Genomic DNA, 27,341 nt, shown 5'->3' on the forward strand with positions numbered 1-27,341 from the left:
TTATAAAAATGTTCCCTTATTACCCAAAGGACCTAGTAGTATTATCCTTGCTGCCTCATCATTTTATGAGGTTTGGCAAACAAAATTATTTATATTTAATCAAGTGTTAAATACATAAAAACTTTGAATGAAACTCAAGGTTGAATTCTGAGATATATTTATATGATTAAGTAATTTTTAAGTAACTATTAAAAAAACAATTTATCACCAGCAAAAATAGTTCATAATTTATTAACTTATTACATGCCATCAAAACTTTTCACTTAGGAAAAAAGTGGATTAAAATGTATCATAGAGTTATTGATAACTTTAAATATTTTCCATTTTCTAAAACGGACAGTTTTTAAATATAGATAAGTCCTAACTGCCTTTATTTGACATAAGCAGTCATCCCTTGGTTTCCATTTCTCACCAAAATGCATTTTACAGATGTCTTAAAGGGCTTTGTTCAAATAAGATGCTACCGGATGAGAACGTAGTATTACAACCTAGCTCATCTCTTTCCCTCGTGGCTGTCTTCATTTTTATAATGTCAGAACCATATGAGCCATGGTGGAAGCTACTGTCAGTTTGTGATGACATTTTCCCAGAGAAGAAAAGCTGAACAACACTTGGGGCACTCTATCTGGAACAGATTTTATCTAGTACAAATCCCTGAGATGTAGCAGTGCATGGGGACCACTAGAACAGCCCAGTGCTTTGCTTTTCTTTTGTTGTTCTGAGAGTTTGTAGCCTTTCCTACATGTTTCGTCAACCATAGACTCTGTACGTGACTGTGCTTTTATGCAATAAGAGTATTCCTGAAAACTCATATAAAATGAGTTTTGCTCAATCAAATTGGAAAAATCTTTTTGTAAAGCTAATATTTACTTTTTCCCTGCATTCTGAATTTCATCCATGCATTTCTTCAAAAGTATTTATGGGGAGCCTGTGGTGTAAGAGGCTGACAGCATACCCATGAACAGAACAAATGCTTCCTGCTTTCACAGAGGCCAGAGTTGAGGGCCCAGAACTGAACAGACATTATACAATAAATTATTTATAGGTGTGAGCACTGTCTCCAAGCAAAGTCTGCCATCCTAAGATTACAGTACAGATAGTGGATCTGACCAAGTCTAACCAAAAAAGACTTCTCTGAGGAAGTCACATTTGGGTGGACATATCAGGTGGAAGGCTTAGAGACAGAAAGGTCTATGGCTTTGCAAGGAGCAGCCCAAGAGCCAGAGTGCCCAAAGCTCTGAATGAAAGAAGGAGAGAGGCACAAAAGGAACCTGGCAAGTAGCAGCCACCTGATCATTGGCTGTGGTTCTGTGACCATGGTGAGGATTTGTAATCTGTCCTCAGAGTCAAGGAAGGATGTGGCCATGAAAAAATTTCCATTCTCAAAGGGGCCTTCTGGTTTAGAAGGGGCAACTGTATATATAAGCTCAGGGTTTTTAAAAATGGCATAACCAGGAATCCCCAAATCACAGATAACATAAGAAGGAACTTTAAGATTGTCAAGATCATCACTCCAAAACTGCTTTACGCCATCCCTGCTACATAAGGGTTTATCCTTTTTCTGAATGTAGGTTTCAAGGCACAGAATTCGGTCTGTGTCTACAGTTAGGGCATCCTCAGGTACTGAAGTGATGATGATTTCTCCAAGTGTCTCCAGAAACTCCATCTTTTCAGGTATGAATAATCCAAGGTTGGGAGACCTTTCCTGAGAGAGAGCACCAGGCGTTGGGGAGGGAGTGCAGGGACTCAGACAGGAAGCACCTAGGTGCTGCTGAAAGCCAGGAAGGCTTCCTGGCTCCCAGCAGCATCTGCTACAGGGAACAATGGTGACCAGCCTCTGCCTGGAGCCCATCTCTCAGAGGACAGCCAGGATATAAGGGTCTGTTTCCCCAAATCTCAAAAGATTAGGCTGTTCATTCCTTCTGATACCAATATGTCCACATTTCAAGCCCTATTCCAGGATATCTTGTATCTCTGAGGATGCACAGCACATCTCCTTCTGCAGATGTATTTCCTATTAAATTACTTGGATAGTGAGAGTAATTAAAATTTTCAGATTCAGGAAACTCATTGTTTGTCATCTTAAATCTTTCTTTGCTTCATTTCACACTGAGTTCCTTGTGTCTTGAGTTAGAAAAAAATACATAACAACTAGAGAGGCTTTGTCCTTTGGATGGGGGTATGGAGAAGAAAAGCTTGCTCATGAGAGGCAGGATGACTATTTCAGCATTTTGACTTTATCATTAATTATTCATGACCTTGAGAGAACCACTTTGGACCTCACCTGAAGAAAGGTGAGATTTGGGCTAGTCAGTCTCTAAAATCCCTTACAGTAGTGATGTTCTAAGTTTTGCCCTTCTCTGGTTAAATACACTTAACTCCTTCTGTAACCATATGTACTCAATTAAAAAATTCCCAGTCCCTTGTCCCTTTCCAGATACTCCTCACTTTCCAATGGTTTAATCTTACGTGAAGCTCCAACATGAATTATTTCCACACTTTTATCTTCCTCTTCAGTTGGAAGGCCAAGAGCTGTGTACAGTACAGTCAAGAACACACAGGATTACCTCATGTTCTCTCTTATCCTATTGTTTTCCTTCTGGTCAGTGAACTTTTTAAGCACATAATAATTGTGTACTTCAAATGTATCCGTGTCTCTTGGAAGAATAAACATTGTTAAAATGTCTATACTGCCTAGAGCAATCTATACTTTTAATGCCATTCCGATCAAAATTCCACCGGTATTTTTCAAAGAGCTGGAGCAAATAATCCTAAAATTTGTATGGAATCAGAAGAGACCCTGAATTGCTAAGGAAATGTTGAAAAACAAAAATAAAACTGGCGACATCATGTTACCTGATTTCAAGATTTACTACAAAGTTGTGATCACCAAGACAGCATGGTACTGGCATAAAAACAGACACATAGACCAGTGGAACAGAGTAGAGAACCCAGATATGGACCATCAACTCTATGGTCAAATCATCTTCGACAAAGCAGGGAAAAATATACAGTGGAAAAAAGACAGTCTCTTCAATACATGGTACTGGGAAAATTGGACAGCTATATGTAGAAGAATGAAACTCGACCATTCTCTTACACCGTACACAAAGATAAACTCAAAATGGATAAAAGACCTCAATGTGAGGCAGGAATCCATCAAAATCCTAGAGAGAACATAGGCAGTAACCTCTTTGATATCAGCCACAGCAACTTCTTTCAAGATACGTCTCCAAAGGCAAAGGAAACAAAAGTGAAAATGAACTTTTGGGACTTCATCAAGATCAAAAGTTTCTGCACAGCAAAGGAAACAGTCAATAAAACAAAGAGGCAACCCACAGAATGGGAGAAGATATTTGCAAATGACAGTACAGACAAAAGGTTGATATCCAGGATCTATAAAGAACTTCTCAAACTCAACACACACAAAACAGATAATCATATCAAAAAATGGGCAGAAGATATGAACAGACACTTCTCCAATGAAGACATACAAATGGCTATCAGACACATGAAAAAATGTTCATTATCACTAGCCATCAGGGAGATTCAAATTAAAACCACATTGAGATACCATCTTACACCAGTTAGAATGGCCAAAATTAGCAAGACAGGAAACAACAAGTGTTGGAGAGGATGTGGAGAAAGGGGAACCCTCTTACACTGCTGGTGGGAATGCAAGTTGGTGCAGCCACTTTGGAGAACAGTGTGGAGATTCCTCAAGAAATTAAAAATAGAGCTTCCCTATGACCCTGCGATTGCACTACTGGGTATTTACCCCAAAGATACAGATGTAGTGAAAAGAAGGGCCATCTGTACCCCAATGTTTATAGCAGCAATGGCCACGGTCGCCAAACTGTGGAAAGAACCAAGATGCCCTTCAACGTATGAATGGATAAGGAAGATGTGGTCTGTATACACTATGGAGTATTATGCCTCCCTCAGAATGACCAATACCCAACTTTTGTAGCAACATGGACAGGACTGGAAGAGATTATGCTGAGTGAAATAAGTCAAGCATAGAGAGTCAATTATCATACAGTTTCACTTATTTGTGGAGCGTAACAAATAGCATGGAGGACATGGGGAGATGGAGAGGAGAAGGGAGTTGAGGGAAATTGGAAGGGGAGGTAAACCATAAGAGACTATGGACTCTGGAAAACAACCTGAGGGTTTTGAAGGGGTGGGGGGGTGGGAGGTTGGGGGAACCAGGTGGTGGGTATTTAGGGAGGGCATGGATTGCATGGAGCACTGGGTGTGGTGCAAAAACAATGAATACTATTACGCTGAAAAGAAAAAAAAAAAGTATCCGTGTCTCTCAAACCTTCACTGATTGAGATGAGGGTGAGCAGAGGTGACCATGCCCGAGTTTATACCTTCCTACCCCATTACACCACAGCTCATTTTACAGGACATAGTCATAATTTGAGCATGATTTCTAAAATACATTATTGAAATGATAAAACGTAGTATATAACCTATGTTTGGAATTAGAATAAATAATTTTTTCCTTGTGCTACTATCAACACTATAGCATTGGAAGTAAATATTCTGCTAATATTGAACCCAGTTGGCTTTTGTTTTCACCTGGGTAAAAACTGAGAAAGCCAGAAAACTCTGTAGTGTTATCCATATAAATCTACATTTGCACTGGGTATACCAAATGTGTCTTTTAAAGGTCTGCTTTGATTGCAAAATTTCAAAAATGTATATTACTCAATGGTGAGACATAAAATGAGCCATCAAAGTCAGCTTGTCTTGGGTCTTATGAGGCCAGATGTCACCATATATAAAGCTACCTGCTATAGTTTAACCCAGTGTGGTCACATTATATTACTCCCAAAAGTATTCCAGTGAATTGTGGAAAAGCTAGAGTCAAATATTAGCCAATATTTTTCACAATTTCCAGCACAGGAAGTCTTCAGGAATCCCATATATTCAAAAAGAGAAAATAATGTTATTTGAAACAAAGTGACAACATTATTAAGAACTTAAAGTAACTTGTAATTAAATAAGTGCCAATGAATGGAATTCACAAAGGGAGTATAGAGGAAGACTTTTCATTTTATACTTTATGGTGCATTTATGTTTATTACTTTTATTTGCATTTTTAAAATGAGATATTTAAAGATCCTTTTAATAAAAACTTTTTCTTTTATAAGGTAGCACTTTTAACCCACAGCTGGTACATTTTCTTCCAGCGTTTAAACCATAAAATATGCTTTGAGACAAATTTAACAATTTTGGTTACTGATAGTTGAATTGAAGGAAAAGACATTATTGTACAAATCTGAAAAGTTTGCCCTCAGCAGCTGTCAGAGAAGGAGGTTGGTAGAGAAGCATTTTCTCTTCTCCATTTGTATCAGTTTTTGCTGCACAATACAGCTCCCCCTAAATGAGTGGCAGTAGCCATTTGTTCCTATTCTGTGGATCAGCCATTTGGTTTGGCCTCAGCTGGGCAGTTCTATGGTCTGTGTCAGGTTTGGCCAACCTCAGCTGGACTAACAATGTGGCTGAGGTCAACCTTGAGGTTGGCTGGGAATGAGTTAATCTAGGCTGCTCTCTGTTGGAACCGTTGACCTCTGCTCTATGTAGCTCTTCCTCCAGTGACCAGCACAGCCTTATTCACCTTTGAGCTCAGCAGGATCCCAAGAGATGGACCAGGAGTGAGCAAGGTCCTTTGAGGACCCCTGACCAGCCTCATTTCTACTGCATTCTAGGTTAAAGCAACTTACAAGGCCAATGAGCTAAACTTCAGGGGATGGGGTAATAGATTGTGCCACTTGATGGAAGGAGTTGCCAAGTCACATTACACACATCCCTACTCTGTGGATGCCATTTTGCAAAAAGTCTACAATGCAAAATCCTTATGCTGTCCACATAATATGGGAGTAATCAATAGAGTCTCTCTTTATGGGAATCAAAAATATACATCACTTCTCTTAACATTTGCTAATATAATCTATTTTACTGGCAAGATATAGATAATTATTCAATGTAAAAATAGTACACTCTAGATCTAGATTTTTAATGCTAACAGTTTCTATTTACTGGCAACAAAGCATTTACTATGTGCCGGGCAGTGTCTCCAAACAGTGTCTAACCTATCACAAAAAGAGGTGGTTGTTAGGAGTGTGGAGTCGGGAGACTGACTTGGCTTAAATTCTGCTCTTACCACTTGTTAGCTATGTCACTTGGCAAAACAATTAGCCTTATTGCACTGCAGTTTCCTGTCTATGAGATGGGCGAATAATAATACATCTAAATTTTAAGGTTAACAAAAGGATTCAGTCTATTTTCAGTGCTGGTAACTGTACTCGGTGCCTGATGACAGCTTTCTAAGAACCAGCTATTATCACGGTCATGGCCATCGTCCCCCACTGTGACCCTGTGACGGCTAATTTTATGAGGCATGAATAATACAAACCCTATAGGTAGGTTCTGTTATTTTCTCCATTTTACAGATAAGAACACTGATGTTCGGAGAGCTTGACTAAAGTCACAGAGGCACAATGTGGCAGGACCCTTACTCAAGCTGGTTCTGGAGTCTGGGCTTTCCACGCTCTACAGCACACCACGGCTACACTGTAACAGTAGCTTCCACAATAGTGGCCTGCAGGCCCAGCACTGACGTGTTTTGTTCTTTCCCCCACCACTGTCAGCATTTCAGAGAAGGTTGCTTTTCCCTGTTCATTGCTTTTCACTTGAGCAGACATAAAAGGCAGCTGCATTGTAGTTGAACGAACTTCCACATGTGCTCAACTGAATGAGGCCAGAGGAGAAGGGAGCTGGTGTCTACTGAGCAACTTTCCCATGCCAGGTCCCAAGATACACACTTGGCAAACATCTCTTTTCATCTTCATAGATACCCCATTAGGTACCTATTGTCCTCATTCTATAGATGAGGAAGCCAGGGTTGAGCTCACCTCAGGCACGAAGGACAGGTCTGACGCCAAAGCTTTGGCCACTATGCTGAACTGCTAATTCAGTGTAAAGAAAGTCTATTGTGAATACTTTGTAAAGAGACTGTATAGTAATTGTTACCTGATTTGCTTGTTTTAGAAAGACAGAGGCTCTGACCTCTTCAAAGTGACCTCGTGCATGGTGTCACTCTGATGAGTTATTCTGTTCTCTTCCCTTCCAGAGGAGATCTGTACCCTAGTTATTGCTGAGACCTTCCCCGAGGATGCGGGGATCTTTACATGCTCAGCAAGAAATGACTATGGATCAGTAACCAGCACCGCCCAGCTGATTGTCACCTCAGGTATGTGAGGAGTATAAAAGTGGACTGGGTTCTGTTCCCTAGCACTCAGTGTGTGGTTCATCCCAGCACACAGAACTACCTTAGAGTAGAGCTCAGCCTTTAGGAATGCTTGCTGCCCCTCTAGGAGTTATCCTAACAACCAGCGTCTCCTCATGAAACAAAGGCTTTGGGGGAGGGAGAGTGGAAGTGGAGATGAAAAACAGCAAGATAATGACAGTGTAGCAGCGGAACACACATGGGGCTATTTTCTAAGGCATGTGACTTGGTCTTGGAAACAATGGATCTGGTTTCCTAACATCATGCTAACCCAGAATCATGCTGCCAGCAGAGAGCCCCTCTGCACCAGAGGAGCGGTCGCTGTTCTCAGCAGTGCCAGCTGAAGCACTGGGACTTGTACAAATAAGTCCTCGTTTAAGCCACGATGGAAACTTCTGAAAAAGTAATACAAGATAAACTAATGTAACTTGGAGAAGCCAAAAAAGCCTTAGAAATCAAATTTCATTGAAAATGGGATGTAACTCTGATATGAAAAACTAAAGCAGTATAAGCAATGTATTATACTATTAAAGCCAATATTCATAACTATTTGGATTTTTTTTTAAAGATTTTTTATTTACTTGAGAGAGAGCTTAATTTTGGGGGTGGGCAGAGGGAGAGAATCTCAAGCAGACTCCCCGCTGAGCAGGGAGCCTACTCTCAGGACCCTGAGATCATGACCTGAGCTGAAATCAAGAGTCAGACGTTTAACTGACTGAGCCACCCAGGCCCCACTGGAATTTTTTTTTTTTTTTTTAGCTCAGAAATGTACCACTAGCAAACACAACCTGAAACAGCTTTTTCCTTTATTTTCTTTTAACTTTAGTTGACTATTTTCTGCTATTACTAATTAGCTTTACTTGAGCTTACTTTTATTGACTCATCACTGTTATTTACTTGAGAATAGTTCTTAAAATAGTGCTTGGACCATTATGTGCCTGGCACATAATGCTTACAGTGGGGAATCAAGACATGGGATGGGCCGTGGCTGCATGAGACAGTCTTGGGGAGAACAACGGAACTGTACTTTCATCTCTCTGGGAGAGTGAGAAGTTGGTGCTAGGTGGCAGCAGAGGCACAAACAAGACTGGCTTAAGGACATTAGAATGGACATTGTAAATGCTTTTTCGTCTTAATTAAGAAAAGAAAGGTAAAGTTCCCTGGATTGCTGATATGAATTAGATGCTCTGGTGCCATGACTGGAGCTGAAGGGCAGCAAGGATCCCATGTTCAATTCAGAGGTGGCTTGAGACTGTCCCGTCAAATGGGCATCATGGTAGTGGGATGCTCCAACAATGCAGCCAAAACTCTGTGCTCTAAACATCGATGTGGCCAAGACTGGCATGCAGTATTTACCATTTTCATCTGGTGTACCTCTGCTGTGGGCCCGGCGTAATCAACAAGTAGTCTTTGAGTTTTCAGTTGACCTCAGTAAGCATTTTTTAGTACATTCCAGGAGCTCTGTTGGGCTCTGGGCAAGGTGAGGAATCCAGGGAAGACAGGATCTTATCTCAAGATGCTTTCAGTTTGTTGAGAATTAACGAGTCAGTTTCCTTTGTACCGAATTACAGCCATGACAGTTATCTGAATTGGAAAAACATTATAGATGAGATCATAAGACATTTTACTTAAGTTCAGAATTCTTTCTTAGATTTAAATAGAATGAATATCCATTGCCTACCCCATAAAGCGTGTATCCTTTGATCAGTGAGGCACAGGTGGGAGGTTCATTCGGATCCACGGGATGCAATGTGAGCAAATAAAGCATTATTGGTTGATACTGTGTGGTCATTTTTTTTTTTCTTTAAACCAACTTCTGTGTTTAGATCTTATGTGAAATTTTTTAATGAATTGGTAGCTGGTCTCTCTGTTTGTGGGCCCAATCAGGAAATGAAACAGGTAGAAACTAGTTTGGGACAACCAGACCTTTCAGCTGGCTTTGCTTGTGCATCATATGAGAGGGCAAAGAGTTCCCTTTTCTTTAACAACTTAAACTGTGTTTAACAAGAAGAGGGCACAAGGGATTCTCAGGTAGTCTCTGGCAGCATGAAAATAACAGTTGAACTATAACATCTTATTATTTTTTCTTCTCCCCCGCCTTCCTTAGCCAACACTGGAAACTGTAACTATGACTCAGTGGGAGAATCCAACAATGATCACTTCCAGCACTTTCCACCTCCCCCTCCAATCTTGGAGGCGAACTCCTTTGAGTTGGCATCAAAGAAACCGTCTGAGGTCCAGCAGGTGAACAGCCCTGAGTTAGGGCTCAATGTGGCAGCCCTTCAAATGCAGTTCAGTTCTGCTGAGCGGGAAACAAACGGAGTCCATCCCGGCCATGGAGTAAATGGACTGATTAATGGCAAAGCTAACAGTAATCAATCTCTTCCAACACCAGCTGTCCTACTTTCACCCACTAAGGAGCCACCACCTCTGCTTGCCAAGCCAAAACTGTGAGTACTTCTGCATGGTTTTATGATACTTTCCATACCCCTGCTAAATTGCCTTTCTGGCCAGGGAAAACCTGCCTGGGCTCAGCTGCATGTCAGGTTTTCTTTTCTGCGGGCAAGCCATCCCCGGTGGGTGTGACCTTGTTAACAAGGTGGGGGTGGGTGTCCTTCAAAAATATAAAAGATGCCTAGAAATAAAGAAGGAAAATGAGAAGCTTGGTTAAATCTACCCTTTGCTAAAGGCTCTAACTGGTTTCATCTGTACAAATACCTGTTCATGGTGTGGCCTTCCAATGTGTAGCAAGGATGTAGCCACTCCCCAGAGGTGATAGGAAAGGAGACCAACTTTGAGCTCGCTCTTAATGTTTTAAATATATGTCATATATCTAAATATTTTATATCTAAATGTTTTAAATATAAGAATAAATAAGATTTAACTGTATCTAAAGGTTTTAAATATAAGAATCAGTAGGGAAATCTGATAGAGATAATCCTGGGAAGACGGAAAGGCTGAGGATGGAAATTCAGTGTGCACAACCTGAGGAGGGCAGTGAAACCAGAGATAACCAGGCCCCTCAGGAAGAAGGGCGCCCCTCACCACACAGCCTACTTGGCTTTGGAATTCCATAGAACTACTTATTTCCATGAATACCACCTTCGTATTTGATACCCATTATTTTCTTAGGATGATAAACCTCACATGAGCTGTTTCCGTTGGCACCACACAGCCGGGAGTTGTTATGAATGGAACCATTACAATGTCAGAGCGCGGCAGAAATCAGTTAACTCAATAGGTTCTATCATAGCACAACAGACCTTGAATTACTGCCCTGACAGAGGTCGGTGGAGATGTCAGAGTCCTATAAAATGTATACATACTCCATGAGGTCACGTTTCCATGAGCATGAATTTGCCAGAATCTAGGAGTTATTGTTTCCCCAGGATTGAACAGCCTCCTCTCGTCTCTCTGTCATCAGCTTGTTTGTTAGAAATGTTAGAATGTGTAAGATATTTTCAATTAGAATATCTTGCATTTGTACGTCACTTTGTTTACTAAGGATTTCATGAGCCTGATTAGACTAATCAAATAAATCAGCCTCACGAATGTCTTCAGTTAGCGAATGGGCAGACAGTTTTAGAAGAATAAACTTTTGGACAATCTTGTGTTGCAGTTTCCAAATCTATCTCTTAATACCCTGCAGTTAATTTTGCGTATCAGTCAAGCTTGGTTTTCAGGCAGCGGGGCTCCTGGGTATGTATCCAGTGGTCTGAGAGATACCAGGTGAACACTGAACACCTGTGCCCAGCTCCACTGAGACACTTGGGCAGGTAAAACAAGCCGAGAAGTGGCAGCCTTACAAGACAATTATACCCTAGTAGCTCCAATCCATAAAATTAATTACCCCTGCTGACTCCTTTTAGCTTTGTATTTTGAATATGTATTTGTAGTGCTTTTATTGAAACGAGGGACCTGCTCTCCCCTCTCCCCGGGAGGACTTTTAATGATGAGGACTTGACTATGCTCTTGATTAATTGAAGTGTATCCACCAAAATGGCTGTCATAAATTGGATATAAATCACAGGAGAGCAAACACGAGGAGCTGTGAACAGGCATTTACGGCCCTTCTTATCTCGGGACTTTCAGCAGCTCGTCAGCTCATGGCTGTGCTTTGCGGAGATGCTAGTGTGTGTGTGATAGAGGCTGGGTGTGTCTGCAAAAGAGAACAGTTCTGTGTTTAATGAGGAGGAGGAGCTTCAGGGTACCTGGTGGCTGAGCCGGTTGAGCGTCTGACTCTTGATTTCGGCTCAGGTCATGATCTCAGGGCTGTGAGATCAAGCCCCCAAGTCAGCAGGCTCCTCGCTCAGCAGGAATCTGCTTGAGATTTTCTCTCTCCTCTCTTTGCATCTCCCCCAGCTTATGCTCCCACCCCGCACTCTCTCGCTCTCTCTCAAATAAATCAACCTTAAGAAAGAAAAAAAAGATGAGTAACTCAAGTACAAATTTAAAGAGTAACACTATGATTTTTAATACAATATAATATAAGGTAGAGGAAAAATGGACCTTGGTGTTTAATGTCCATATAAAGGGTTACTCCCTGCTTCATGAGAAAATTTAGGGAAAGGAAAAGCACCTAATTGCAAAATCTGGTAGCTCAGAAATAACATTACTTGTACCACTGTTTTACCACTGTTTTTTTTTTTCCAAGTCTTTATGTGCTTAAATATATCCGTAGAGCATCACTTAATTTTTTTTTATATTCTATTATTATCTGCTGTTTACTAGGTGGAAAATAAAATATGTGATGATGCTTTCAAAATACATATTTTAAAGTGTTCTTACTGGTTTGGTCTGATTTTCCACTCCTTTACTCTGTTCTCATGGTCTTTTCTGAAGAGGTTTTTCATTATTTTAAAAATGGTATCCATTGATAGAGGAGTGCTCTATCATTCCATGGAATGAAATCTGCAGTAATTCAGGATGGCCTTGAAGTTACGGACGAGGACCGCAGGCAACTGCCAGGTACAATTCTTACACGTGTCTATTTCTTTTCTGACGTTGGGGAGAAAATGAGATTTTGCCTCTTATTGTTGGCAGTGAAAAAGTATGCATTGCTCTAATCTTTCTGCATGAGCCTGTGATTTTATTCCCTTTCATGAAAGGAGAGGCTTATATTTGGGGAATTTATGATGTTTCATTCTTCTGAATCATTTGTAATCAAACAAATAGGAAACAATTAGGAGGGGGAAAATCATGGGAATTAAAACACTTACTCTTAGAATAAATTAACCCAAAAATCATATTTGACTTGTCAGATTCCTGAGGAAATATCTCTTTGCATTTTTTATCTCAATAGTTCCAATACTGATTGTGAGAAGAAAAAAAAAAAAATCAAAGACTAAAGTGGAAAGATAGAAATGTCATGAATTCTTTTCTTTAGCAAAGTCCGGCACTGATCCCTTGTAACCCAACTGAAGTCCTCACCAAGAGCCTTGCAGACCCTCCCAGACCTCCAGCTGAGTCTGCCCTACCTGCCTGAAGGCGAGTTTCCTGGCGTGGTGTCTTGTCCACATCCACTTCAGTTTCTGCATCTCTCAGTGTCTTTGTCTCAGATCCTGTCCGTCAACTATAAGTTTAACACAATTCAATATAGGCCATTCAGTAAGTGCCAGATGCTAGGCACCCTGGATTTGTGGCATAACTTTACCACTTGCCGTGGGAGCAAAAGTGCGCTTAGAACACTACCCAGGAAGAAAAATTCATAAATGAGAGTTATTTGTGTGGCTTAGTGTCTGATACTCAAAATCTTTTAGCACAGTGTGAAGAAAAGAAGCAACATGATGCTTGAGTCATATTTCTTATCAGAGAAAAAGAGAAAGGGATAAATATAAACCTAGCTTATGAACTATTTGTAACATTATTTTCCTTGTTTGGAGTGCACCAGATAAGTCTGTTGCCTCCCACTCTCTGCAAATTATGTCTGAAGATTCAAAATAAACAGAGCTCAGTTTGTTAATAGGAAACAAAATCCCCGCTTCTCTTTATTCCTGCCAAAACACAGTCCTTCAAAGGCATGGGATATGCATGGGATCCCCGGGAATAAACCCTGGAGGGAAACGTGGGAATGCCAAATGTAGTAGGTGATTCGCAAAGCATATAGGAAAGCATGGTCATGTTTTTCCCCTGAGCTCACCTCCCGAATTAGACCAAATAATATCTAAATAACATGCTGTTTTCAGATCTCATTTACTTCTTTGTTTTTTAATGTTCTTCCAATCTTATGGGAGGGAGGTAGAATATAAACCTGTGGAAGAAGCAGAATGAGAAGTCCAAAGGGTGTTTTCTGAAGGGTGACTCAACAGGCAAGTCCTTGCCCCCAAGAACAGGAGAAGTCAGCCGATAAGATGAAGCATGTTTGTCTCCGCCTAGTGCTGCTAATACACACTTGAGCCTGAAAGTCACTACCCTTTGACTAGAAGGATGATAATGAAAGGTTTTCAGAATTTTTAACACGCTTAATCAATAGCTAAGCTAGATAGAGATTTAAGTCTCCTTGCTCCTATTCTTACTGCTTTCTCCTCCCCTGGCCTCTAAAGAGAAAACAGCATCATCATATCCTATCTGAAAAGGGTAAAACGATTTTGGGCTAAATCAGGCTTTTTGAAATAGTGGCATTTCACTACCTGTGTTTCTGTCTTTGTCCCTTTTCTCAGTCCCACCCTTAGACACCTACTTGCTCCTGCTGTTCTTGTCCCAAGAGAGCGGGGCATGTCCTATAAACTCCTTCATAGGAAGGTCCTGGGATTCTGTGCATCCCGGCAGCGAGGTCGTGGACTGACAAAGTGAAGCCGCATCTTCGTAATAATAAGTGATGATAAGTGGTGTGTGCAGTCAGAGATCCGTCCTTTCACTGTGTGTGTGGGACTGTGGATGGTGTGTCGGAGAGATCGAAGAGGAGGAAAGAGCAGCCTGTATTTATCAGTGATGGAACTGTGTCTGGCTTGCTATATTTGGAATTTCCTTAAGGTTTCCTCCACATTTCAAGCACAAGTTGTTCCCTTGTTGGAATGTTCTACTCCCCAGAATGTTCTGCTACTAATAGTGGCTCCTTCTTGCTTTCGACTCCCAGCTGCATGTACCACCTCCCCTGACCATCCGACCTAAAGCTAGTTCTCCAGCTATTCTCCAATAAATCATCCTCTTTAGTGACCGCATAACATGGAACTCTTTCTCATAGCTTCCTATTGACTTCTTGTTAGTGTGTGCCCTGCTTTTGCCCCACTATTATAATACAAGCCTTTTTTTTTTTTTTTTTAAAGATTTTATTTATTTATTTGTTAGAGCGCGAGCACAGGCTGACAGAGTGGTAGGCAGAGGCAGAGGGAGAAGCAGGCTCCCGCCGAGCAAGGAGCCCGATGTGGGACTCGATCCCAGGATGCTGGGATCATGACCTGAGCCGAAGGCAGCCACTTAACCAACTGAGCCACCCAGGAGTCCCTAATACAAGCTTTTTGAGAGGAGGGACCTTAACCATTTTTCACCAGGACCTAAATCAGGGCCTGACATGCTCAAAAACATTTTTGAGTGCATGAAGCAGGAACAGACCAACAAAAAGGAAGAGCAGGGCCTCCCATGATTAGAGCAGGCCTGTTCTGTTTAACTTCACACCTACATGTGCTGTGAGACTTTTGTTTTCAAACCTTACTAGTTCCGAGGGTTTTCCCATTTAATGATACTTTTCCAGCTGACCTTTTTCACCTTATACACAGTGATATGAAGAACTAAATAAGAATCCTCTGGAATAGAATGACATTGGAAAAGTTTGTCTAACCAAGTTACTCAATTTGGGGACCCTTTCAGCTCCTCTTTCTTTTCTCCTGTGTTCTCATTTCATTAACATCTTTTTTTTTTTTTTCAATTGACATCTTACTTTAAAACATCCTGGAGAAAGTAAGACATCTGGAAGGTCTTAGAGGACGTTTTCCCCTCTAGTACCTACTTGGCAGTGTCCCTTGGTCACAACACAATGAAACTGTTAGTTCAAGGTGTATGTACTTGACATGTTAACACCCCCATCAGATGCCAGACTTTTGATGAAAGGCTGAGAGCTTCTGTGCTACTCCCTTCCTGTCCTGTTGGTGTTGGACTGCTGCTCAAACTCCAATGTGTGGCTTCGTCAGTCTAACTTAGAAAGTGGAACATTTTTCCATCCTTTAACTTCTAATTGGGATACAAGAACTCACTATATCCCTGACATTAGAATATGAATGTTTCCTAGGTTCTATTCTATTTTACATGCAGGCAAGAAGATAAACACAATAGTTTGGGACAAAATAAGCCACAAAGGTCAAAGAGATGGAATAATCGAACAATTATGAAGAGGTCCTTAAACGTACATAAATGTATTTAGGAATCTAGCACTTTTTGTTCTCTCACTATTAATTGAGCATTTGCAAAGTGTTGGATAAAGCTGGGTGCTGAGGACACAAAGATGAGAAAGACAAAAGCATTGCCTTTGAATAATCTTTAATTTAATGATCTCGACGATCCTATTGGCAAGAACACACACAAGAATTCTACACATCTTTTAACATTATGTAAATGTAGACAAATGACTGATTCCTAAGTTAATTTCAGTGCAATGCAATTGCCTTCTCTTTCCAATTTGATGTTTAGAAGATAAGCTATTCTGCTTTTGAGCCTGAAAACTTAATAGGCACTGGCTTCTATTTCTAGTTAAATGGTTTTTGTTATCTACTGAGTCTGGTCAAATAACAAAGCAATTTAGTAGTAGTGAAAGTGCAAACTATAGAGCCGGCAGGGTCTTCAAAATAATATTAGGGGAAAAAAATTGGGCAGAAAGTAGTGTTTTCAATTTGTTATAAAATCACGTGTGCACGTGTATGCGTGCCCCTACCCACCCCCCACCACATACACATTCACCAGGCACATTGGAGAATGGTGAATAAGGAATGTAGGCAAGATCATGGCCCCGATGCTGTAGCGCCTTGCTACGCATGCAGATATGGTCTCTTCATAAATACAGTGTGATGATGACTTTGCATGAACAGTGTTGGTGTTGGATCACTTTAAAACAACCCCTCCCTGAAATGGAAAACTCAATCAAGGAACTTCCTGAAGTGTGAAACTTTTAACCAAGGGATAACATTTTGATGTATTCTTCCTCGTGGTTTTTTTCATGTAAAAATTGGCTCTGACACAGTGTCACGTTCTTAGATATTAGAATAACAGTTCTTCATCATGCTAGTGTTTTGGTGAATGTAACGTTTTAACTACATTTCCAAAAGGAGGTTGAGTCCTTAATTTTATGGCTAACAGTCTTATTTCATATCTAAAATATAGTTGGAAATACTGACAGAGACCCAATGTACAAAGCAGTACTCAACCACCCATAAGAAATACTATATATACATCTCAAATATTAGATGCTATCCAAGAAGGAGTAACACGAAAGTCCAATATTTCTTCAACATTTCCATCTCATCTTGCCTCAGTATGTATGAGAGCTCCTTTAGTGATTACAAAGTAAGTTGAAGAAAGTCCCTGCTGGTTAGGGACCTTTCTGAAGGGAGAGGACTCAGCTCAGAGATCAGACGGAGCCACATATGAACAGTGCGCTCAGACATGATGCCTTGGATCTCATGTCAAAATAACAATGTAGTGTTAAGCACCGCCCGCCCCCAAACTAGGAACAGTTATATATGTAGCTTAAATTTATTAGAAGGAAATACATCAAATAATGCCATTGGTTCTTTGGTGGAGTTTTGAGCAGGTTATCTTTTCTTGTTAATCATAGTTTTCTAACTTTTTTTTTTTTCAAAGATTTTATTTATTTGAGAGAGAGAGACAGAGATAGAGAGAGCAAGAGAGGGGAAGAGAGAGAGAAGCAGGCTCTCCACTGAGCAGGGAGCCTGATGCAGGGATCTGTCCTAGGACTCTGGATTCATGACCTGAGCTGAAGGCTGATGCTTAACTGACTGAGCCACCCAGGTGCCCCTGATGCTCCAGCTTTTCAACAATAAGGTTTATTACATTTGTAATTACATAGTATTCTTTTGAAGGAAATAAGCACTTCCTATTCTGCCTCCTCCATCCTCCTTTCTGCATTTAATCTCAGCTCATTCTCCTCTTCATCAGAGATGTTTCCTGCTCAGTAAGAATAAACAAGCTCAATTTTGAGCACAGTTGGAAACAGAATGTTCTGCCACTGAATGCTCCCACCTTCCCTTTGGAGCTTCTATCTTCTAGAAGCTAATTCCTTCAGCATTCCATCTGGGTTTCTAGAACCCACCTTAGAAAGCCCTCCCCATAAAATGTCCTAAACCCCAAAATGACTTTGCTCTTCCATGAACACTTTCTGTAACACCCCACCCTGACCAAAAATCCCATTCTTTCGATTTCACATCTCAAAAGTGACAGGAATAAGATAATTTTCACCTTAAAGCCAAAAATAAGCCAACTGTTTTGAAGACCGACATTTAATATATTGTCCATATAAGACCTTCCACAGAAATGAGGACGAAAACTTTTCCCCAGAAGCAGCGGTGAAGGAGAAAAGATGTGGGAATGGAAAAACTGAGATTCCAAGTCAAATAACACTATTACCAGTAAGATAAGTGATGAAGGCATCTGCTAAAATAGGAAGAGTCATTGTGGTAAGCATGACATTAAGAACAGTGAAAAAGGCTGATGACAACTCTGAGAAGAGATCAGGCACACCAAGAAAGGAGTCACACATTTCCTAGCAAGAGTGAGAAACCTGTATTAGACTCAATGAGCATGTTTTGTGACTATATTTCAGTCATAATCTATACTCTGAAGGGAGAAATTGACAAGATAGGGATGCTGTAATATTTAAGGTGATGGTCCTTGGGGTGCTTGGGTGGCTCAGTGGGTTAAGGCTCTACCTTCAGCTTGGGTCATGGTCTCAGGGTCCTGGGATCGAGCCCCACATTGGGCTCTCTGCTCGGTGGGGAGCCTACTTCCACCTCTCTCTCTGCCTGCCTCTCTGTCTACTTGTGATCTCTCTTTCTCTGTGTCAAATAAATAAATAAAATCTTTAAAAAAAAAAATAAAGTGATGATCCTTGAGAAGTGTCATTGAAATCCTCATTCAAGCGGTATGTGGCATCAGAAAGGAAATGGTAAGCCAGATCAGGACTTAAGGGGGAAAGAGATACTAATCAAGAAAATGGAAGTAATGGCAAGAGAGAAAATGACTCAAAGAGAGGGTGAGGTGGGAAGATAGTCGTGATCTGGGGAGTCTGAAGGTTCAAAAATCTTAAAGAACAAACCTCCAAGTGATGAAGGAGTTTCAGAGATTATCTGTGTGAGTGGCTAGTTGTGGTAGAGATTAAGGTCACAGCGGTAAAGGAAGTGGCCGAGGAACCGTGAAGTCAAGATGTTAGAAGGAACTGAATGTTGGGTGATGGCCAGAGGTGATGGTGGGAAATGAAAGGCTGAACGGTAAAGTCATTGAGAAAAGTGAGGAAATGTCTGAGGCTGTTGGTGACAAGCAAGGAAGAGAGAGTGATTATAGGTGGAGCATAGACTTCAAAAGAGAAGCAGATGTTGGGCAATGATGGCAAAACTATTGTAAGAATAGCATTGGGAGGGTGCACCTGGGTGGCTCATTTGGGTAAGCGTCTGCCTTTAGCTCAGGTCATGATCCCAGGATCTTGCAATTGAGCCCCATGTAGGGCTCCCTGCTCCACAGTCTGCTTCTCCCTCTACCTGTTGCCACCCCTGCTTGTGTGTGCTTTCTCTCTCTATCAAATAAATAAATATAAATCTTAAATAATAATAAAAATAATAGCATTGGGAAACAGGGAGCATACAAGGCCCTCCATGCTCAAAGACGATCCTGAGGAAGTTAGTAACATCATCAAGGAAGGAGATTTCAGTTAAGACAAAAGCATTTCTGATGAGAATGGAAAATGGAGATGTTGGTTAGAAATAGTCAAAGAATCTCATAGACAATAGAAGGAATCCGGAGAAGGATCTAGAGAAGGAAGAACAAGGACAGCTCTGGGGGAGAAGTTTACATCCGAGGAGGTGAGCTAGAGAGACTAAGAGAATAGGGATATCGTGGGGGATCACTTGCTGTTATTTCATGAGGATTATTTGTAGTTGAAAGCTGATAGAGCCATTTCCAGTATAATTCATACTTCGTTTTAGTGCCCTATGTCAGTTACATTTCAGAACCATGATCCATTTTATGGTTCCTAACCTTTTCTATCCAAGGCAGACCTTGAGTTGGGTTTTTATTGAACAAGCCTATTTCCTATATTTGAATATTTCAAAACAATTGTTCTCAATTAACGAGTCTCTTATCCATATATATTGAATTTCACTTTGTGTCTTCAACTTTTACTACTAGAGAATTTATTTCTGTACACTTAGGGTCAAAATATGTTAGGTTGCCAATTTTTTACCATTGATTTATTTTTTCTGTGAATGTGTACGTTTTTCATTCAAGCTAGTACATCACCTAATGGTGAGAACATTAGTAACAGGGAAGTTTATTTTAGTTGGTTTCTATTACATGTGTAAAAGCATACGGTTCATTTTCTCAACAAACCTAAGAATGACTGCTTCCTTACTTGACTCAAGTTATGATTATACAGACCTTGTGGATAACACTGGAATCAATGTAGATTTTTGAAAACCTTTTCCATATGTGGCAAGGAATTAGATACTCTTTCATTTGGATTTAAGAATAATTCATATATTAAGCTAATTTGATAAACTATGCAGATTTCTGTGAAACAGGTTGGCTGGAGAAATCTCATTTAAGTTGAGCACATGAATTTGCTTCATTATTCAGAAGGGAACTGTAAATTAATTGTAGTCTCAAGCTTTGCTACACTAGGTTCATGTCTTCTGACCTCGGGATGTGAAGGTTCCCACTGGTATAATACCGTCTGCTCTGTTTCTGAAGGCTTCTTTAGTATGCACATTGATTGTAAAGGTTTTTAATGTCGCTCAGAGGAAATGCGCCAATAAATCTGTCCATCTACTTAATTTCCATATCCACATTCCCACTGTGTTTGCCCTACTCCACTCAACTTAACAACCTTGAAAATGTGTTTGCTCTGTGCCCTGCTTCATTTCACAGTATTCTTTAGGTCTGTTTTTTTATTTAAGTGGAATGAGGGAGGTATCTACAGTGTGTAGCATTCCAGGCACTCAGGCTGGGAGCTTCCTGATATGAAGCTAGTAAAACAATGGAAGCACTATCACGCTATTTAACTACTTTTACTTTACCATGTATGTCAGGAACCAAAAAGAGTTAGGTGCAGCTATCTGCTCTTCTTTTTTCTCAGAAGAGTTTATAAATAGGTCAAATATGGGTAATTATATGCCTCAACTATAATTTTGAACTTGCTGCTTTCCTAGTAATTGGGACTAAATGTGAAGGTTGTGAAAGATTTCTGGAAAGACCACAAATATTTTCTTGTCCTTATTTCTTTCTTTGTTGCAATAATTCATATGCCATCTGGTTTCAGGAATGTATCATTATATGCAATGTTTCTAGCAAAAAAAAAAAAAAAGCCGTAACAGATGGCCCAAGTACAATGCAGTGCGAAGTAAAGATGTCCTTTGTTCTCTGTGCTTTCTAAAATCAAGTTTATAGTTTGGACTTCCAAACAGTTCTAGCCATGGGGTAAATCCTTGCTCTGGGTGATTGTGTTTTCACAACTCATGCCCTCCGCTCCTTCGTGGCTCTTGCTTTCTTCAAAGAGCATCCTTTAAAACAAATGTGAAATGTTCACATTTATTTGCATTCTATCACAAAGCACTTTTACCCAGAGAGGAGAGGATTATTCATAATGAAGCATTCTAGAATACCATCAAGAGTTCCACTGTTTTCATCCAATTACTCTACCATAAAGAGCAGAATCATATTTGGTTGTGTCATTATTAAAACTTCCTGATACTAAGCAGCTGCCTTACTAGAGAGAAGTATAATAAAGAATGTTTTGCTTTTACCAAAAATTGCCAGAGGGGAGTTTCTAAAACCATTTGCATGGCTCCAGAGCATCCTTTTGCTTGAAAAGCTGATTTACACCGAGGACCCTTGTCCCCATTTCACCACTGTAGCAGCTAGAGAGAAATTTGCATTTTGTTATTTTGCATTATAACCAATAGACAAAAGCTGCCTTTGTTGACTTTAAAGTTCTGCCTGGTGCTACACCATGAGCTGCAGTTCTGCTTTTGCTTTGTTATCTGGTGCTGTATTAGTCTGCTGTCTTCTCAGACTGGAAGATCTTGGGGTGGATGAAATGCAGGCAGGCAAATATACATGCTTGAACCTGGATCCAGCTCAGGCTCCAGACCTAGAAATCTGGATTTGGATGGAAGGCAGAGAATGCGAAGGGTCCATGCTAGCAGGAGGCATCTAAGACAATCTGCCGGTTTGGAGTGTTTGGGGACTACATTGGTGTCAGGGGGCTGAGCGGGAGGTTGGTTTGAGTGGACGTTTTCATAAGAGCATACATAACCTCTGAAAGGTGACCAGAAGTTACCCCACCTTCGCTGATGTCTGTAGATGTATAAATGAAAGCCTTGAATTGATGTCCTCCCAGATCCGTATCAGTTGGAATTATACTGTCTGAGTAGACCAGAATGAATTAGTTTTGGATGATATGAGAAAATAACCATGCTCCTCTGGATAACTACATTCCACCTGGTTATGAGCAAATCTGTCAGATACAATCCCAGATCAATAGGTCTTTTTCCTCCTTGTGTCATATTTCTTCCATGATCTAGTTTCATATGAAATTTATAAACATCAACATTTCTTATTCTAGAAAGCTATTCATTTCTGGGTTCATGGTGAATTTAGCATGTACTACAGTTCACTGTTTAAAGGTAAAACAGGATTATCATGGAATTCATAAAAATTAAAAACCATTAGATACAGTGATAAGCCAAGAGACTTCCACCTTGCATCAGGCACTCCACCCCTAGTAAAGGCAAGGAAGAGTTTGGATATTTATTCTGATAGAAGCCTTGTTGTCATCCTGTACTTAGAATAAGTAGACATTTTTGTTCCTCCAGAAACTCTTCTTACTACTAGTTATGTAACCTGAACCTGTTTCATATTGATAGGACATTTCAAAACAAAGAATTATTCTACCACAAGAAAATATGTCAGCGACTTTGTACAAATATGAGCAATCAGTATTATTGAAATATTTGGAAAATGATGCTGTGGCACATTTGCACTTTGTGTTTCCAGTCTTGGTCATGGATTTTTTTTTTTTTTTTTAAACACTGAACTATTTTTTTTTGTCAGGTCTCATTGGGACCATCAGTGCAGCTAGTCAACATCTTCTTTTTGTTTTTCTCATGACATCTTTCTGCTGTAAAAGTAGTGGCCCTGAAATGCAGAAGACCTCCCTCCTGGAATTCCCCACCCTTTTCTCCATTCTTGACTAGCTCTCAAGCCTAACCCACAGCCATTCCCCTGAAACTTCCTTCAACATCATCCTGGAAGTGCTTTTCACCTTTTTCCCTCGCTGCCTTCCTCAATTCCTAAAAGCTCTCTGTTTCATTTTCTTGTTTTATTCTCTGATTTACCAGAAGCACACCCTCTAGAAGCTTTCCAAGGAAGAGTGTAGGACAAATTGTTCCTAGACCATACTTCTCTGATATCCTCACACTGTATTGATAAGTTCGGAGGCTGGGTTTAGAATTGTAGACTTTACCTAAGATTTTTGAAGGAATTGCTTCAGATCCTTCTGGTTTCTTGTGTTAATGTAGAGGAATCCAAAGAGAATCTGCCTTTGTGTATGACTTTTGTTTTCATTCTAGAATACATAGAATCTCCTCTTTATCCCTAGTACTCTGATACTTCTTTGATGATATACAGTATTTTTCTGACACTATAGAGGATATTTAGTGGCCTTTTTAATCTTAAAACTCATGGGTATATGTTCTGGAAAATTTTCCTGTATTATTCTTATGTCCTTTTCACTTTCTCTGTTCTCTTTCTGCAACTTGTATTATCATGATGTTAGAACTCCTAAACCAATGTTCTAATTTTCTTGCCAATTTTCACTGAACTTTCTGTAGATCTCTTCACCTTTGTCTTCCAAATGTTCTGCTGAACTTATTTCTATCATATTTTTATTTCCCAAGACTTTTTTTGTTTGTTGTTCTCTAATTTTTTATGGCATCCAGTTCTGTTTCATGGATGCCATGATGGCCTTTATCTCCTTACAGATATGAATCATTTTAGTTTCCGTTTTGGGGGGTAGGGTGACTGTTGTTATAATTTAGCTACCCTGAATTTTCTCTATTCCTTCAAGTTCCTTTTCTTCTCTGCATTTATTGGGACTTATCTCATGTTTGAGGGTTTTGTTAAATGTCTCTTTGGCACCAACAAGTTGACTGGGAACTGTGATTGGTTGGGATTTGTGAGCTGGTTGGCATTATGCTAGGATTGAGCAAGGACCCCCAGATGCCAGTATCTGTAGGTCTTTTCTTATTGGTTAGTCAGTTTTTCCAGAAAGAAGGGCACTCAGTTCCTTCCTGGGGCAAAGGTAGACAGGACTGGTATTTGGTTGGCAGACTGCATTTGGGAGCCGAACAGGGATAAGGGGATATCTTTCATCATTTAGTAGATACATTCATTTAATTCCATATCCCCATCTTCATCCTCTTGTCTTACTCCTTCATTCTGCTGTTCTAGGTGTTTCTGGATCTGTTTCATGTGGACTGTGTGTCTCAATAATAGAAGCCTCCTCTCTCCTGACGTGATGGAGGAGGAATGGTTGACTAGCAACAGGAGCAGCAGAGTGGGGACAGCTGGTCTCCTACAGTCTTTCAGCCAATCCTCTTACAGCCCCACCCCTCTCTCCTACCTTCTGGGGATTCTAGTGGACAGGTTTTCTGTTGCTCAAATTAGCTTCCTTCTTGTTTGCTTCACCTCCTATAGCACTTAGACTTCCACTTTCCTGTCCTGCTAACTTGGTGACAACATATCCATTCACTTTTTATTTCTACAAACTTAAATTTTTTTTACTTTTCTCTGTCTTCACCTCCCTCCCCCTCTCCCTGACCTCTTCCATCTCCCTTTCCCCTTCCCTCTCTCCCTTTTTTCAGGATTTAAGGGAAGGAGCAAAACTAAATATATCCATTCATTCCACTCTGTTTAAATAAATGCCAATTTATGGCTTCAGATCTTCTTTTTTAATTTATGTTCTAGTATAGTTAACACACAGTGTTATGATGGGTTCAGGTGTACAATATAGTGATTCAACAATGCCATTTACCACCTAATGTGCATCACAACAAGTACACACTCCTTGATCCCCATCTCCTATTTCACCCATCCCACTTCCCCTGTGGTAAGCATCAGCTTGTTCTCTCTAGTCAAGAGTGTGTTGCTTGGTTTATCTCTATCTCTGTCATTCTCCCACTCTTCCATAGCTCATTTGTTTCTTAAATTCCACATATGAGTGAAATCATTCCGTATTTGTCTTTCTGTGACTTATTTTGCTTAATATTATACTCTCTAACCTCATCCACATCATTGCAAATGGCAAGATTTCATTCTTTTTCATGGCTGAATAATGCTGTTATAAACATAGGGGTGCATGTATCCCTTTGAATTTGTTTTTGTAATCTTTGGGTAAATACCCAGTAGTGTGACTGCCACATCAGAAGGAAGTTCTATTATTAACTTTTTTTTTTTTTTTTTTTTTTTAAGAGAGAGAGTGCAAGCGTGGGAGTGGGCAGAGGGAGAGAGAAACTTTAGCAGACTCTTTGCTGAGCTCGGAGTCCAATGCAGGGCTTGATCTCACCACCCTGAGATCATGACCTGAGCCAAAATCAAAAGTTGGACACTTAACGAACTGAGTCATCCAGGTGCCCCTAATTTTTTTAAACTTTTTGAGGAACCTCCATACTATTTACCAGAACAACTGTACCAGTTTACGTTCCCACTAACAGTGCAAGAGGGTTCCCCTTTCTCTGCATCCTAGCCAACCTGTTGTTTCTATGTTAATTTTAGCCATTCTGACAGGTGTGAGGTGTTATCTTTTTGTAGTTTTGATTTGCATTTCCCTGATGTTAAACATCTTTTCATGTGTCTGTTAGTCATCCATACGTCTTGTTTGGAGAAAAGTCTGTTCCTGTCTTCTGCCCATTTTTAAATTGGATTAGATTTTTGTGTGTTGAGTTCTATAAGTTCTTTATATATTTTGGATAGTAACCCTTATGGAATATGTCATTTGCACATATCTTCACCCATTCCGTAGGTTACCTTTCAGTTTTATTGATGCTGTGCAGAATAAACCCTCTTTTTAGAGGAGGATTTTTTTTTTTCCCTAAGAAGCCTAAGAAGGCAGCATAGGACAGAGACAGAAATTCCACCACTGATAAACTGGGTCACCTTGGGTAAGCATCCCACTGCCCCTAAGTCTAAGTTTCTTTTTCAGTAAAAGGGAATTCTAGTAGTACCTAACCAGTGCCACAGGATTTTGGTCACATGAAATAATGTGTTGTCACAGAACATGCCGCAGGACAAGTACTAAGCTGAAATGGCTTGTCATTGCTTTATTATTATAAGAGCATGTTAACAATGAATCCTTTGTTACTTGACCATACATACAGAAAGTTTCTGAAATAAACAACTTATAAAACTTGTAAAAAAAAAAAAAAACTACAAGTGAGTTCTTTATTATGTTCCTTTTTTCTTCCTCTACCCTGAAAAGGTGGTGAGGAAAAAAAATATATTAATTGAAAAGTCACTGGCCAATCAGGAGTTTTTGTTTTCATTCAAATTACCCCAGGGTTCCTAAAAATTAAACATATTATATATATCTATACAGGTAAGCATATATTCCACAGTGGGCTAAATATCAGAAATGGGGGTAGTGATGATGGCGGGCTATAGATGTTGGGCTACAAAACGTTGATAGACACCTTGTTCTTTTGTAGAAGCTTAGATATATCATCATGCAGAAAACAGTGTTGACAGAACATTTTGTGCAACATATTACACACCCCTGGCTAAAAGCTAAAAATTCATACTCACCATGCTTTCTGTTTTGAAATGTTGGAGCCTTCAAATCACTGTATTTTAATAACCAGCTGAGATGTCATTAGGGAGTTGTTTCTAAATTTGGGAAACATCTTCTCCTATGACAAAGAACTGTGCAAAATAAAATATACCTAGAACTTCCATCCGAGACTTTTGGCATCCAAGAGATCCCTGTTCTACAATGTCATGTGTACAAAATTTCCCAAGAACTTCTGATACTTTTCTTCCCCATTCTCTTAAAGTTCCCTCTTGTCCTTTTCCCATACTGTTACTATGTAATTGACTAGCTTAGAGTCAGAGATAACCAGTCAATAACTTGATAATAAAATCTAGAGATGGTTTAGAGAAGACATGAATCATTATATGCAAAAAGAAAATGGATATGTATTGTTTGGGATAAGCCCAGAACAACCTGAATTGACAAAGAAGGAATCTGATAGGCTTTTCTAAGAAAAAGCCAAGCACTCCTCTACTCTTCTCTTCTCCCAAGCCAACCAGCATCACCAAAAGTTGAGAATCATGCAGGAAAGGTTACTTTTAAGGCCAGGGAATATGACCAGAAAATCTTAAAAAACCATAGGGTGTTTAAGAACGGTTCTAAAAGAGGGGCACCTGGGTGGCTCAGTGGGTTAAGCCTCTGCCTTCAGCTCAGGTCATGATCCCGGGGTCCTGGGATCGAGCCCCGCATCGGGCTCTCTGCTCGGCAGGAAGCCTGCTTCCTCCTCTCTGCCTGCCTCTCTGCCTACTGTGATCTCTCTCTGTCTGTCAAATAAATAAAATCTTAAAAAAAAAAAAAAAGAACGGTTCTAAAAGAAAACACGAGCACAAAGTGCAATCCTTCCCTTTCCTTAATTTTAAATGAACTCAGTTCTTAAGCAGAAACTATCTAAGACAGATCAAAGTGTTAGATGGATTTAGAATGTAATTCATCAGAACATTAAATGCATATTATATAGATTTGTTTATCCTAATCTAACAGTCCAGGCATACCCTAGAGATATTGTGGGGTCAGTTCCAGACC

At 40.0% G+C, this 27,341-nt stretch overlaps 1 protein-coding gene across 2 annotated transcripts in view; it reads left to right on the plus strand.

The window, feature by feature from the left end:
* LOC111155014 (palladin, cytoskeletal associated protein) overlaps positions 1-27,341 on the plus strand; it is a 231,261-nt gene that overhangs the window by 15,168 nt on the left and 188,752 nt on the right. For both annotated transcript variants that reach the window (XM_022515012.1, XM_022515019.1), the window contains exons 6-7: positions 7,145-7,264; positions 9,408-9,750. In XM_022515012.1, the coding sequence (XP_022370720.1) occupies positions 7,145-7,264; positions 9,408-9,750 (463 nt within the window). The remainder of the gene's footprint in view (positions 1-7,144; positions 7,265-9,407; positions 9,751-27,341) is intronic.

This window comes from Enhydra lutris, unplaced genomic scaffold (genome assembly GCF_002288905.1).
Source record: "Enhydra lutris kenyoni isolate GAN:26980312 unplaced genomic scaffold, ASM228890v2 scaffoldscaffold3, whole genome shotgun sequence".
In the NCBI taxonomy this organism is placed as follows: domain Eukaryota; kingdom Metazoa; phylum Chordata; class Mammalia; order Carnivora; family Mustelidae; genus Enhydra; species Enhydra lutris.